General features: G+C 36.0%; 1 protein-coding gene across 1 annotated transcript; it reads left to right on the top strand.

Annotated features, from left to right (window-relative positions):
• The first annotated feature begins 11,511 nt into the window (after nucleotides 1-11,511).
• LOC108339116 (uncharacterized) lies at nucleotides 11,512-14,699 on the top strand. Its single transcript, XM_017576265.2, has 7 exons — nucleotides 11,512-12,143; nucleotides 12,369-12,632; nucleotides 12,907-13,423; nucleotides 13,510-13,709; nucleotides 13,836-13,948; nucleotides 14,046-14,186; nucleotides 14,267-14,699. The coding sequence occupies exons 1-7, from the start codon at nucleotides 11,526-11,528 to the stop codon at nucleotides 14,346-14,348; spliced, it is 1,935 nt and encodes a 644-aa protein (XP_017431754.2). The 5' UTR covers nucleotides 11,512-11,525; the 3' UTR covers nucleotides 14,349-14,699.
• Nucleotides 14,700-14,924: the final 225 nt, after the last annotated feature.

Here is a 14,924-nt window from a genome sequence, read left to right as displayed (position 1 = left end):
TTAGTTCATTAAGTATTGGCTTTTAAGCCAACTTTTACTAGCTTAGTTGACATTAATTTATCACTAAATTTTAAATTTATTTTTTAATTAAGTAGTTTAGTATAAGTTTTTATTATTATTTTCAATATTATTTTAATTTACATTAACTTGGCCGACACTAATGATAATGATTTAAAAAAATTACAACATCTTGAGATTTAATATAAACAAAAAATAATAATTATAATGATTTAAAGAAATAAATGTAAATGAAAAAGATGAATGAGAATGGAGATGCTAACTTGAATTATTTTTCATATTTATTTCATGTTTTTTTACTATTAGTCTCCACTTAATTGATGCTAACTTAAATAATAAATATTGAAAAAAATAAGGTTAATATCTACTAAGGTTATCTTTTATAGAATTATTTTAGGGAAAAGACGGAAAACTTTTAAAACTTTTGACTCAATCGGGTCATACGACAAAATTTATTTCCTTTAATTTTATGAAGTACAAGTCATTATATAAAATTTTATTAAATTTTAAAATTTTATTTTTATTAAAAACAAATATTTTTAATATTTTAATAAAAAAATTCTATTTATGTTAGAAAACAGAAAATAAATATGCATGCATCTTTAAATTTTTATCAACAATGATATCAAATAAATTTAAATCTAAGATGTTTTCTTGTTATATCAACTTTTCTTTTTTGTTCTACAGTCAAGTCAACAAATATTACTACTGAAAATTTATTTTTATTGTTCACATCAACAAACTTGATGTGTGGAGCATGCGGCTTTAACTCAATTTCAACATCATCAGGTGCATTGGGATGATTGATAAGATCATCACTAATACTCATAATCTCATCTTGTGAGCAAAAATCTACACTTGAAGTAGTTGACTCTCGTGCTTCATCATTAACAAATTCAACAATACCTTTAGTAAAATTTTGTATGTCCATCAATAGACATATCAGCGTGATGTGATTCTATAATCGGTTGTTGATTTGATGTTTTAGCAAAATTAGCTTCAATTTTGTCCAACTTTTGATACAATTCTTTAATCATTTTCTTCAATTTAATATTCTGCTCAACCCATATCTTCAAAAGAATTTCTAACTCGGGATAATTTAGTTCACGTATAGATTTGCTTTTGGTACCACTCCAAAAGGCCTCCTAACCTGTTTTCTCGTTATAGAAACCTTTCTTTTTTGTTTTGCAGTCAAGTCAACAAATATCACTACGACAGTGGCCTCGGTGAATGACAATAGACTCGACGAATGACGGTGGCCTCGGTGAACGACGATAGCCTCGACGAACGACGACGACTTTGAACTATGGCAAGGCGCCCAATCGCGAGTTCCTAGTGTTAGCATCGTTTGGCCTTGCACCAAGAATGAGAAAGAGGTTGCGACCTTTGTTTTTGGAAAAATGATACTTTGACACACATAATGTTTTTACACTCATTTGACACTACCCTTCCTTACTTTTTACTTTCTTCTTTTTCGAAAAACTACAAAAGTTCACTTTTTTAAGACCATTTTACCCTTATTAGGTGTGTCAAATGAATGTCAATATGTGTCATGCTACCCTTACTCTTGTTTTATCATTTGTTGGGCCTGTATTATTTTCCTACACCTTTGATTTCTCTTTTCAGACCTCTAAATTTACTATTTTCTGAATATATAAATAAAATATTAAATTAATTAGATAAATAGTATTTATTGTTTACCAAACATATCTACTGTTGAGTGGTATGTTTATTGAGATCCTCACACTATAAAGACATTTTCATTTTTAGAAGCAATGATGTTTTCTCTCTTCTTCTACTTTAACTTCAACTCTCTTCTTCTTTGATTGACGTTCAACATGAGCTTTCTTCTTCTTTGAATTATGTTCAACTTTAATTTTCTTTTTCTTTGAACATTGTTGCGTTTCTTCCTTCATATTCGTTCGAAATTGTGTTTATTTTCGTTGATCTTCGTTTGAAACAAGTACACATATTCACTTCGTCTCAAACATCTCAACTAAGCTCTTCACCTCCACCTAGCTTTATGCTTCTGAGTTCACCCCACCAAGCTTTGTGCTTCGCTTTGCACTTGGTTGTTCTCCACCGAGTTGTCAAGGCACATCCACTGATTGTCTGCGCTCTCATGCACAATGCCTAGCTCTATATCCACAATGTCGGGCTCCCCATGCTACTCAATTGTGTTGCCAACCTCTCCTTACTACTTGGCGAGCTGGTCGAGTTCTTCTTATGCTCGACTCTTGGTCTCCTTCTCAAATTCATCTTGACATCAATCAACTCGACACAATTCGAATCCATCTCGCCACCACCTTGAAAAAGCTCGACACAACCCTAAAATAGCTTATCTTTTCTCATCATCAAACAACCCGGATGCAGATCGACGTTCAGTCTCTAACTCGATAGGTTGACCTTCGAGCTCTTTGGCATGAATATAACTATTTCTTTTTCATCTTCTTCTATAAGGAGATTCTTCTCCATCTTTTTCTCTCAATTCGACAAAACTTCGCAATGTGGTCAACTTTACCATCATTGTAACACTTTGCCGATTTACACTCGTTTGCATAGTGATCATGCTTGTCTTTGGTTACACCAATTCTACTCTTGATTCCTAACTGACCTCCTCAACATTTCCCTTGTCTTTGGTTACACATTCTATTGACTGATTTGTTATTTGGTATCATTCTCAAAATCATCTTTGCACGTCCTCTAAGACGTCGATCTTAGGTGTTCCAAACTTCCCTTTTCATCTCAAGTTATTCTTGTAGTTCTTGGTCAAAGGGTTGATAATTCTTCCTTCTCCATTGTTCATGGGCCTTAAATGACTCAACCAACTCTTCAACTAAAAAGACAAACAACTCCTTGGACTTCTCGATAATGCATACAATACTCTCAGAAATCATATATTAGTGATCTCAAGATTTTTTCCACTTGTGTGTTATATACTTGTGTGTTATATATATGGTAACATTTGTGTAGATTTTTTCATCTCCACATGTGTGTTATATATCTGGTAACATTTGTGTAGATTTTTTCATTTGATTGTAGTACATTTCATACAACCTAATATCATATAACCTGGCAAAGAATTTCCTTAACGTGTTAATATGATGGATAAAGAACGATTTCTATACCAGAACTAGTCCTGAGGTATTCAACAGACTTTCAGTTCCTGACTAGTAAATCAACCATTTGTAGGACTAACTAACATTATGAGTTTTAACTTTGGTGAATTTGCAGCCCCTGAGATGAAAGCATCATCACCTACATATAAAGTTGGTGAGGTGAATCTGTAATAGGTATGTACTTTTTTCCAATGTGCATTAAGTGCATGTCCATTCAGTTAATAAATGCATGTCTCTTCATTTAGTGTAAAGCTTTTATTTCCACAGCTTTTGATCTCATTATATTAGTTCTTCTATGAAATCATGAATGAAATTCAGTTTCCTACTGCCATTACTTTGTTTATGTTCATGTATGGATGTTGTGTTGAACAATATAGTAATGAAGTTTCTTAAAGTCTAGAGAATATCATCCACTACTTTAATATTAGACGTTAAATAACGATTAATATTAATGTTCATTCAAAATTAGTGCTTAATATTATAGAATGATATTAAATTGTTATGGTAATTGATTCAAACTTAATTAAATCACTTCTGAAATTCAATTTGGTAGGGGAATTATTTTGCTTTATGTTTATGTATGCATGTTATGTTGAAAACGATCCAGAACAATAATCAACTCTTCATAATAGTATCCAAAACCTATCTATATCTGTTTATATTTCCAATTATTAAAAGTTATATTTAAATGTTATGTAAATTTGTAAAGGACAATATCAACTGCAATATTAAGCACTCCAAAATATTAAGGTAGAATCTTAATAACAAAGACACACAAAGGAAGATGTTCTGGGCACAACTTTCCAACATTACTTCCTCTGTTCTATACTTGGGACAAAATTTAGCACTAACAAAAAACATATTAAGTGACAGTCGTAGCCATAAAACAGAACCATTATCATTTTTCCTTTTTGATAATAACTGGCCTCAAATCCTTCAGCTCAAAGAAACATTTTTGTTTTTCAGCCTAATATTAATATTGTGTTCAACACCAATTACATCCAAAAGTCAAAACAAACAAGAAAAATGATACATTTACGCATACAATTATTTTATATTTATTTAAAACTATTTTTTTCTTTTTTTTAAAAAAAAATACAAAATTCACTTTTTTTTATATGATCATTTTAAACTTATAATGTGTATCAAATAAATATAAATATATATCATCGTACAATTACTCTTAATAAAATAGGGATAACATTCAAAAAAGAAAACATCAGAAAAATTCAAGTCTATGTATGTACTAATCAACAAATCACCACAGTAATTGCCCATACTAAATTATTTTTTATACAAACCCACATTTATTTATTTATTTTTATCTTATTACTATTTATTTTATTTGTGCAACTTTAAATGTTAAATACGTTGATGTAACAGTTGAGTCCAAATTTTTTATTGACTTTCTGATCCTGTTTCTCTGGTAAAGATTTAAAATATATTAATTTATTAAAATGTGTTTTTAGTATACAAAATGAAAACAGCATATACTTTACAAGAATCTAAATTCGTGAAAAGTTTAAAGAGAATTAAATATCATTGACTGGTCATATATCCCTCATTCAAATGAAAGCAGTAATAGAATGAAAAGTAAAATAAGAAGTGTGGATAATTTATTGTAATCTTTTAATAAATAAAATTACTGTATTTAAAATTATATTAAAAAATATGCGAAGTGCATATTTTCAGAACTATTAAAATCCACTCAAGGTGGATGACATATGTCAAGAATGAGGTCCGACAATCGAATGGTGGAAGGCAGGTGTGAGCAGCTGAGTGACCGTTCGTTTTGACGTTGGAAGGAAAACTCTAAGTTTTAGAACTTCACGCCACTCTCTACATGCACCCTTCTTCTCCAGAGTTCTGAAAAATTTTCATTCTCTCCTCCTTCTCTCTAAAAAGCTCTTACTTCTCTCTAAGAAATTCTCACCTTTTATTCCTCCGATCACCATTCAGGCACCCTTTCTACTCCTCCAGTGTCAAGAGCTTTAGTTTGAGCCGATCGGTTTTGGGTTCTGGACTGGTAAGTTCTTCTCTTCACTTAGTCGTGCATTTTCTTCTACATGCAAACCAAGTTCTGGTTTCATGTGTTGATCGCTCCTCTAAAATGAGAGGTTCTGATAGCGTTTTGGTTTTACTTGGTTTAGTTGAAAAATTGTCGAGCGTTGAGGGTAGAAGGACTTGTAGTGGTGAAACTGTACTCTGTCTCTATGAACGTTCGGTCACGTTAAGGTAGAAGTTAAGGTAGAAGTTAAGACCGAACAGTAGAACCGTTCGGTCAGTATATTAGTTTAGTTGTAAGATGATCGTTCGATCATCTTTTCCCTTTTTTTTTGTCTGACCGTCCGGTATAGACCTTTTGTAAACCGTTCGGTCGGGGTTTGCTTATTTTGTACGGTTTTAACTTTCTTGTCTTTCTGTAAGGCCGTTCGGCCACAAGCGTACGTTCTTTATTTTGTAAGACTGATCTGTAATATTAATCGATGTGATTATTCTATTATATAGTTTTACACTGTATTTTGGGATGTTACATTAATGGTATCAGAGCAGTTTTGTTCCTTACGAACACTGTAGGTTATGAGTATACTATGCTTTTGATGTGTGCTCAACGTTCGATTTTGTAGTTCTAACACTTTGAATTAATCTGATGGTTTCTTTTCTCTGTTTCTTAGAGAAGAGATGGCTCCTAGACCTCCTCCTACTGTTTCTGCCGAGCGTAACCCATCTGACAACACCAGGTTGTTAGAATCTGTGATAGAGGCTCTTCAACAGCAGAACGCTGCCTTAGTACAACAGAACACGACCGCTTTACAGAGTTTGGAAGCCACACGAGCAAACTCAGAAGCGACCCAAAGGCAGCTGATGGAAATCATATCAACTACGAGGATTACTCCTGGAGCGTCCACTTCCAACACTACCCATCAGACCGAGTGGAGCTAAGAGAGTTTCCTACAACATCACCCATCCAAATTCAATGGGAAGTGCCTTCCTGATGAGGCAGATCAGTGGCTGCGTGATATGGAGCGGATCTACAATGCCAAGAGGTGCCCTGATGACAATAGACTGGCATTCACAGAGTATCTCTTGATTAGGGAAGCCAGTCATTGGTGGACTAGTATGAAGATGATTCTGGCGGACGCCCAAAGTCGCATCTCATGGAAAGTATTCAGAAGCAAGTTTTATGAAGAATACTTCCCAGATAGCGTTCGTTTTGCCAAGGAGGTGGAGTTTCTTCAGTTGGTGCAAGGTGGGATGTTAGTATCGGAGTACACCAACAAGTTCAAGCACTTAGTGAGGTTTAATACTATGGCTACCAGTGAAGAGTGGTAGTGTCGGAAGTTCGAGAATGGATTGAGGAGCGATCTCAAAGTACTGATTTCAAGCCTATGTATTAAGTCTTTTCCAACAATGGTGGAGAGAGCCAAAGTATTGGAGAAGAATATTTCGGAAGCCGGACAACAGAAGAAACAGCAACAACAAGCATCAAGAGGACCGATATCTTCAAGGAACAATGCGAATCTGAGGAGGACGCCTTACACTCGTCCAGCGTTGCCTTCAAATGCTGGTGGGTCTCACTCTCAATCAGTGGTTGCTGTCGGACAGTCTGGACAGTAGGGGACCGTAACATGCTTTCAATGCGGAGGACCCCACTACCGGTCGTCATGTCCTCAGCTAGTGGGAGGAAAGTTTTGCGCTCGCTGTAGAAGGAATGAACATCTGGAGAGCGAGTGTAACATGGGAAGGCGAGCGGTGATGAGACCACCAAATACTGGGAGAGTTCAACAAGGAAGGGGTGGACGAGCACAAGCAGTTGGGCGCGTATATGCTATAACGGGCGCAGAAGCAGCAAGCTCAGGTAACCTCATTTTCGGTACTTGCTTGCTGTATGGTAAATCTTGTTGTGTGTTGTATGACTCGGGGGCAACACATTCCTTCATCTCGAAGGCGTGCATTGAGATATTGGGATTTTCTGAGAGTGAGATGCTTAAAGACTTACTAAGGACGTGCGTACTGGATCACTTGGGCGTTTGGGATGAAATTCTTCCTTTGGTTGAATTCACATACAACAACAGCTTTCAGTCCAGCATTGGAATGACACCTTTTGAAGCTTTTTACGGGAGGAAGTGTCGAACGCCATTCTGTTGGTTCCAGGAAGGAGAAAAGGTGTTGACTGGACCTGAGCTTATTCAGCAGACAACCGATAAGGTGAATTTGATTCAAGATAGGTTGAAAACGTCACGGAGCAGGCAGAAGTCCTATGCTGACAAGAGAAGAAGGCCCTTGGAGTTTGCTACAGGAGAGCATGTTTTTCTTAGACTGAATCCAACTACTAGAGTGGGTAGAGCCGTTCGTCCTAAGAAGCTATCTCCCAAATTCATTGGGTCGTACTAGATTTTGAGGCGCATCGGACCAGTGGCGTACGAATTATCCTTGCCTCCTCAATTATCCAATCTTCATCCAGTCTTCCACGTTTCTCAAGTTCGGAAGTACATATCAGATCCTTCTCATGTACTGGAATTAGAAGACGTTCGTATTCGTCAAGACCGAACGGTGGAGATGCAACCAGTATGCATTGAAGACAGCCGAACCAAGTATTACAAGAGAAAACCCATCAGATTGGTGAGAGTGGTCTGGGACGAGAAGATGGGCGACTCTACATGGGAAGTGGAAGATGCCATGACAGAATTATACCCTCGCCTGTTTTCTGGTAAGTCTTAATTTTCGAGGACGAAAATTTTTGTAGTTAGGGAGGATGTCAGAACCATTAAAATCCACTCAAGGTTCGTCTTAGTGGATTACATGTGTCAAGAATGAGGTCCGACAATCGGATGGTGGAAGGCAGGTGTGAGCAGCTGAGTGGTCGTTCGTTTGACGTTGGAAGGAAAACTCTAAGTTTCAGAATTTCACGCCACTCTCTGCATGCACCCTTCTTCCCCAGAGTTCTGAAAAATTTCCATTCTCTCCTCCTTCTCTCTAAAAGGCTCTTACTTCTCTCTAAGAAATTCTCACCTTTTATTCCTCCGATCACCATTCAGGCACCGTTTCTACTCCTCTAGTCAAGAGCTTCAGTTTGAGCCGATCGGTTTTGGGTTCTGGACTGGTAAGTTCTTCTCTTCACTTAGTCGTGCGTTTTCTTTTACATGCAAACCAAGTTCTGGTTTCATGTGTTGATCGCTCCTCTAAAATGAGAGGTTCTGATAGCGTTTTGGTTTTACTTGGTTTAGTTGGAAAATTGTCGAGCGTTGAGGGTAGAAGGACTTGTAGTGGTGAAACTGTACTCTGTCTCTATGAACGTTCGGTCACATTAGAGGTAAGGGAAGCTTATATAATTTGATTGTATGTTAGTTTATACGTTCGTTTTTAATGGATGCATGTTTGTTGAATTGCGGAATGAATACGAAGTATGATTGTTGATATGTTTTGACTATATGATGTATGAATATTTATTATGATATGGATGTTTGATTTTATGAAAATAGATGTGGAGAAATGAATTGCTATAAAGAATTATAAGTATGAAATTCCCTATGAAAGTGTACGTTCGTCACTGAATGGTCTTTGACCATTCGGTTTTTCTAGTGGACTTGGTTGGAATTGGATTCTTTCATTTGGGAAGAATCCTAGTTGAGGACGAGCGTCTTTGTTTTGTAATACTTGTACATGAGTGTTCGGCCAAGGGTAGTCCTCCCTTGGTATTTGGTTATAAACTTAAGTATATCTATATGTATTTGTATATTTTCGTTTGTTCTTAAACACTACTTAAAATGGTATATATTACATTCATCAAGCCTTTCTTCTATAAGTTTAGTAATGCTCGGTCTTACACCAAGGGCTCGTAATAAGTAAGTGCTTGGTCTTACACTAGGCATTCGTTCTCATTTCCGTAATCTATCTTTATATTAAGGGCGTTCGTCCAAACTAAATAGAGTACGCTTTCTATAGTGCTCGGTCTTTGACTCGCATTCTGATTGTTCTTGATGTTTAACTCATTCAAAAGCTAAGTATATATTGACGTTTGGTTTATTCACCGGATCCAGTTATGTACCCTTATTTGATGTCCCTCAGTGTCTGTCTAAATTGGTTACAGCCTAGAGTTTTAGTACTCGGCCTAGACTTGTTGGTGTTCGGTCTAACTCGTGAGTCAGTTCATCCAATTGGCTCACCTAGTATATAAACGTTTGGTTCTAGTCGTTCTCGAGAAATATTATGTTAATTACTCCCATTCTTAAACTAATGATCCACTCTCTCTCGGTTTTGATCCGCTTGGAACTGGAGACCTTTGGTCTCACTCCAAGCGTTCGGTCTTGTTCAGAGTCAAAGTTAACGTTCGACATTTGGTATCTTCAGAGACGTTTATTCCAAATTGATCTCATTGAGGTCTTGTTAATGAAAGATAATGAAATATGATATAAACGAAATGAATTGGATTATGAACGAGCGTTCCGTGGAGGAATAGCTCATGAATGAATATTGGAATTGGTAAAGTATGAATGTGGGCATGCTAAGCTGGCGGTTCATCCTGATATTCCATGATTACTCGTTCTCACTTAGAGAAGGGTAAGTCATGCGTGGGAATGGCAGGAGGTCCTAGTCCTTATGGTTAATTTGGACAGATAGAACTAACCTCGGGTGGCAGCTGTTGAGGGTATCCTAGTTACTACATCACCCGGGTGCACGAATGTCGTAGCTACACATAGTTCATACAATCCGGACAGTCAAAGTCTAGTCTTAGGCTTTGCATGTATAAGTGAATGAACTAGCTCGTTTATTTTGAATTGTGTGAAATCTATGTTGATACTTGAATTGATTTACATAAGCTTACCCTATGTTTCCTGTCTTGTTTGTTTTGTACGTTCGTTTGTCTTTCTGTTGCAATGATCATCCATGCGGATGTGAGCAGAAGGAGACGAGCTGCTGGAAGAAGCGCTGGAAGAAGAAAATTTAGTTAAGGTAGAAGTTAAGACCGAACAGTAGAACCGTTCGGTCAGTATATTTAGTTTAGTTGTAAGATGATCGTTCGATCATCTTTTCCCTTTTCTTTTGTCTGACCGTCCGGTATAGACCTTTTGTAAACCGTTCGGTCGGGATTTGCTTATTTTGTACGGTTAACTTTCTTGTCTTTCTCTAAGGCCGTTCGGCCACAAGCGTACATTCTTTATTTTGTAAGACTGATCTATAATATTAATCGATGTGATTATTCTATTATATAATTTTACATTGTATTTTGGGATGTTACACATATTATAATAATAAAATAATTTTTTTTGAGTAATAAAAAATGTGATATTTTTGAAATAAAAAATGTGTATAGAAAAACTATTATTTTTAAGAGATAAATACATGTTCCGTGATTTTAATTTACTAAAAGAAACATAGAAAAGTGACTGTTATATGAAATAAGAAGAAATAATAACATATATAAAATAAATAAATAAATAAATAAATATTTACAAAAAAAAAATGGGAAAACTTCTTAAATAACTATTACATGACAGGGAGTTAGATTAATCTCTAGTTAAATAGATTTAAAAAAAATGTATGTAATAAGACAAAAAAAATCTATATTTTATTTACTATACTAATCAATCATTTACTTATACTTTTAATATGCAGGCCTTGAAATATATGACAAGAATCTCCCAGTCTCACCATCATCTTCTGAATACGACTGCTATAATTTCTTTTCTGAAAGTTTTGTTTTCTATTTGTGTTCACGGTTTGTCTTGACAGATAAACATGTGACTGTGTGAACCCAAACTTACATTTCAAAAAAAATAAAATAAACCTGTCCACTACCAAGTAGATATTAATTATATGGTTCTTGGAAACATGCAGAGACTCCAAATTTCTGGTGGTCCTTTCTAAGACTTCACACTAGATATGGCTGCATGACTTTAATAACTTCAAACTCTATTACTGCTACTTGTAGTTTCTGCTTATGGTATCTTGAGATTAACAAAGTCATTTCCTTGAAGAATAGGAATTTTGTGCATAAATATTTGATTCCCCAGTTTTTCACCAAATCAAAAACATGTAAAGAGAAAAATTCAGTTCCGGTGTTGTTAGCTCCACTTACTGATAGTAATTATTATCGTATTCCAATTGACAGTAACCACAAACTCGGTCAATTTTGTGTTTGAACAATGGAAGTGAGTAATGACAAATAGCCATAAATTTCATGAACACGTTTTGGATACAGAAGTAGCTTATGCAGAATATACCAGTTGCTCAGTTTATTATGAAAATATCACATGCAACTCAATCAATTAATGACACAACAATTGGAATGAAGACAAAAGCATGGACAAAAATCTTTGGAGTTTGTAAGTTTGTTAAAGATATTTCTGTGTTCCTGAGATATTGGATTTGTAAGGTTATGGTTTAATGCTTCTGTGTTTACCTTATCTCCCGAAGCTTGATTTTTATTCAAACAAATCGAGTGTGCCAACAAAACAAACAATGGCTGCTTCTACTTCTCCAAACTTCTCAACATCTTTGCACAAGAACACTCACAAAACAAAGTTTCCTTCATCAGCAGGGAAGAATATACTGCATAACAAAGTTGGGTTCTCATTTTCTGCGCCGTTCAGTAAATCCGTAAGTGTGAAATCCATCGGCACTGCGAAGTATGATGAAGTTGTGGTGGATGAAGAGTTGGACAAGATTAGAAGGCTTCAGAACGGTTCAGATGTTAGAGGAGTGGCATTGGAAGGTGAGAAAGGCAGAAAAGTTGACCTTACTCCACCTGCTGTGGAGGCAATATCACAGAGTTTTGGTGAATGGGTTATCAAAGGATTAGAGAAGGAACGAGGATACCCTGTAGAGAATGTGAGAGTGTCTCTTGGACGTGACCCTAGAATTACAGGGTCAAAACTGAGTGTTGCAGTTTTTGCAGGTCTTGCTCGTGCAGGTTGCATGGTGTTTGACATGGGACTAGCTACCACACCAGCTTGTTTCATGAGCACAATATTGTCTCCATTTGCCTATGATGCTTCAATCATGGTAGGTTACCAAAATTTGTAACGGCAACAATTTCCAGTTGGTTGATGCTACTTTGTTTTGAGTCCTGATTAGGATTTTCTACAATCCATGAACTCAAATGAATGCTGCTTATGACACTAGACTTGAAGACTAGTACTGAGAAGCTTGTAATATGGATGTGATGGTTCTGTCATAATCATAGCCTAACACAAATGCTTGAAATTAACTTTGCATTTTGTGATGCAGATGACAGCTTCCCACTTGCCTTATACCAGAAATGGTCTAAAATTTTTTACAAAGAGAGGTGGATTGACTTCAACAGAGGTGGAGGAAATATGTGATAATGCTGCTCGAAAATATGCAAATAGGATGGCCAAAATCTCTACTTTGCTTAGTGTGATTCCAACAAAAGTTGATTTTATGAGCACTTATGCAATGCACCTACGAGAAATCATCAAGGAGAGAATCGATCATCCTCTGTATCCTGACACTCCACTTCAGGGATTTCAGGTCTCACTGATAACCCTCTATAATAGATAAATAGTCATTATTTCTTTAACTCATTTTATCCTTAATTCATTACATTGAACTCATAGCAGCCACAATGATTAGGGTAATTTACTAATAGTAACTTACAAGTTATTTCAAAGTTTCAAAACACCTTTATACCACAAGACATCGATATTTGTTGTGTTTAAATTGAAGTCTTCGTCTTGTTTTGTCATTAGCCATTCTACCTTTGAAAATTTCGCTCTGATTGCAATGAAATCAACAAAATGTGCAGATTATAGTTAATGCTGGAAATGGGTCAGGAGGATTCTTCACATGGGATGTGTTGGACAAACTCGGTGCAGATACCTTTGGGTCTCTGCATCTGAACCCTGATGGGATGTTTCCGAATCACATTCCCAACCCTGAGGACAAAACAGCCATGGCACTCACCAGAGCAGCAGTGTTAGAAAAGTCAGCTGATCTTGGAATAGTTTTCGACACTGATGTAGACAGAAGTGGGGTGGTTGATAACGAAGGGAACCCCATAAATGGTGACAAACTCATTGCTCTCATGTCTGCCATTGTGTTAAGGGAACATCCAGGAACAACCATAGTCACCGATGCTCGTACAAGCATGGCACTCACCAGATTCATAACTGATAGAGGTGGTCACCATTGCCTCTACCGTGTAGGATACAGGAATGTCATTGACAAGGGAGTTCAACTTAACAGTGATGGAGTTGAAACACATCTTATGATGGAAACATCTGGGCATGGTGCTCTTAAAGAAAACCATTTCCTTGATGATGGTAAGTTCAACTTATTAAGCTCCATTATGCATGGTTTTCATTTCCATGTTTTCATTCACCATGTTTCTTCTTCCTTTTTCGTCAAGGTGCTTACATGGTGGTCAAGATTATAATTGAAATGGTGCGGATGAAGCTTGCGGGATCAAATGAAGGGATTGGGAGTCTTATAAAAGATCTTGAAGAACCCTATGAATCAGTAGAGCTTAGGATAAATATTGTCTCTGAACCACGACATGCTAAAGCTAAAGGATCAGAGGCCATTCAAACATTTAGAAACTACATTGAGGTATATTATATATATGTTAGAAGAAAAATATTATCAGTATAATCTCTAACACACTACTTTGTTGAATATCTCCATGTTCATTAAAGATAAAGCGGATTTAAATATAAAGAGTTTGTTTGTGTGCAGGAAGGGAGGCTGAGAGGGTGGGAGTTAGACTCATGTGGTGATTGTTGGGTGAGTGAAGGGTGTCTTGTAGATACAAATGACGATCCAGCTCCCATTGATGCTCAAATGTACAGGTAGAAACATGTTAAACAAAGTTCAAGCAGTTCAACAATTCTTATTTTATATTTCTCTATTATTTGCTAAGCAAAACTAGTTTTGTTGTGGCTTCAGGGCAAAAGTGTCAAACGAGAAACATGGACAACATGGTTGGGTTCACATGAGACAGAGTATTCATAATCCTAACATTGCTGTGAACCTTCAATCATCTGTTCCAGGAGGTTGCTTGTCTATGGCACGAGCTTTTAGAGATGAGTATGTCATTTCACCACTTCAACAAGGTTTTTAAAACCATTTGATTTGGTTAGTTGACTTTGCTTATGCAACCATTTCAGGTTTCTCAAAGCAAGTGGAGTTTATACATTCCTTGACATCTCTCAAGTTGATAAGTTTACTGAAAATGGTTCTATAGCCTGATTTGCAGTAAATGTAAATGTTTGGCGTTCAGGATGAACAGCTTCATCAAAGCTTAAACTTTTGTATCATTTCAACATGATATTAGTTTATAGTGAATTATTTAACATAAACTTCAAGAATAAAAGGAACAGAAAGAATATGTTGGACCATCAACCTCACCCATATGTCCAAACACGTATATCTGAAGAAGCCTTTCTGGTTTAAGGATTAGTATGGGCTTCAGAGACAATAGCCCATCTTTGCTTTTGTTTTCCTGGAAAGGGCTTATACAAGAATAAATCCATCTTGCCATGCTATGTAAGTGTAATGTTGCTCACGCAATGAATGGAGAATCTTAGCTTTTAAATTTTATTTTCTTTTATGTATTCCATTTTGGTAACATTAGATTAGACTTAGTGAATCGCTATACATCAAGATGATATCGGCTTCATAGGAATTAATCTCTTGGTCTCCAAACATAATTACATGTAGTAGATAATACTATAATTAGAATACAAATTATATGATAAGAATCCTGGAACCCAAGAAATACTAAGTAAATACTAAGTAAGTTTAAGCTAAGGTTATTAATTAATT

Source organism: Vigna angularis, chromosome 1 (assembly GCF_016808095.1).
Source record: "Vigna angularis cultivar LongXiaoDou No.4 chromosome 1, ASM1680809v1, whole genome shotgun sequence".
Classification (NCBI taxonomy): domain Eukaryota; kingdom Viridiplantae; phylum Streptophyta; class Magnoliopsida; order Fabales; family Fabaceae; genus Vigna; species Vigna angularis.
Note: the sequence above shows the minus strand (reverse complement) of the source record. Positions and strands in the feature narration are given on the sequence as shown.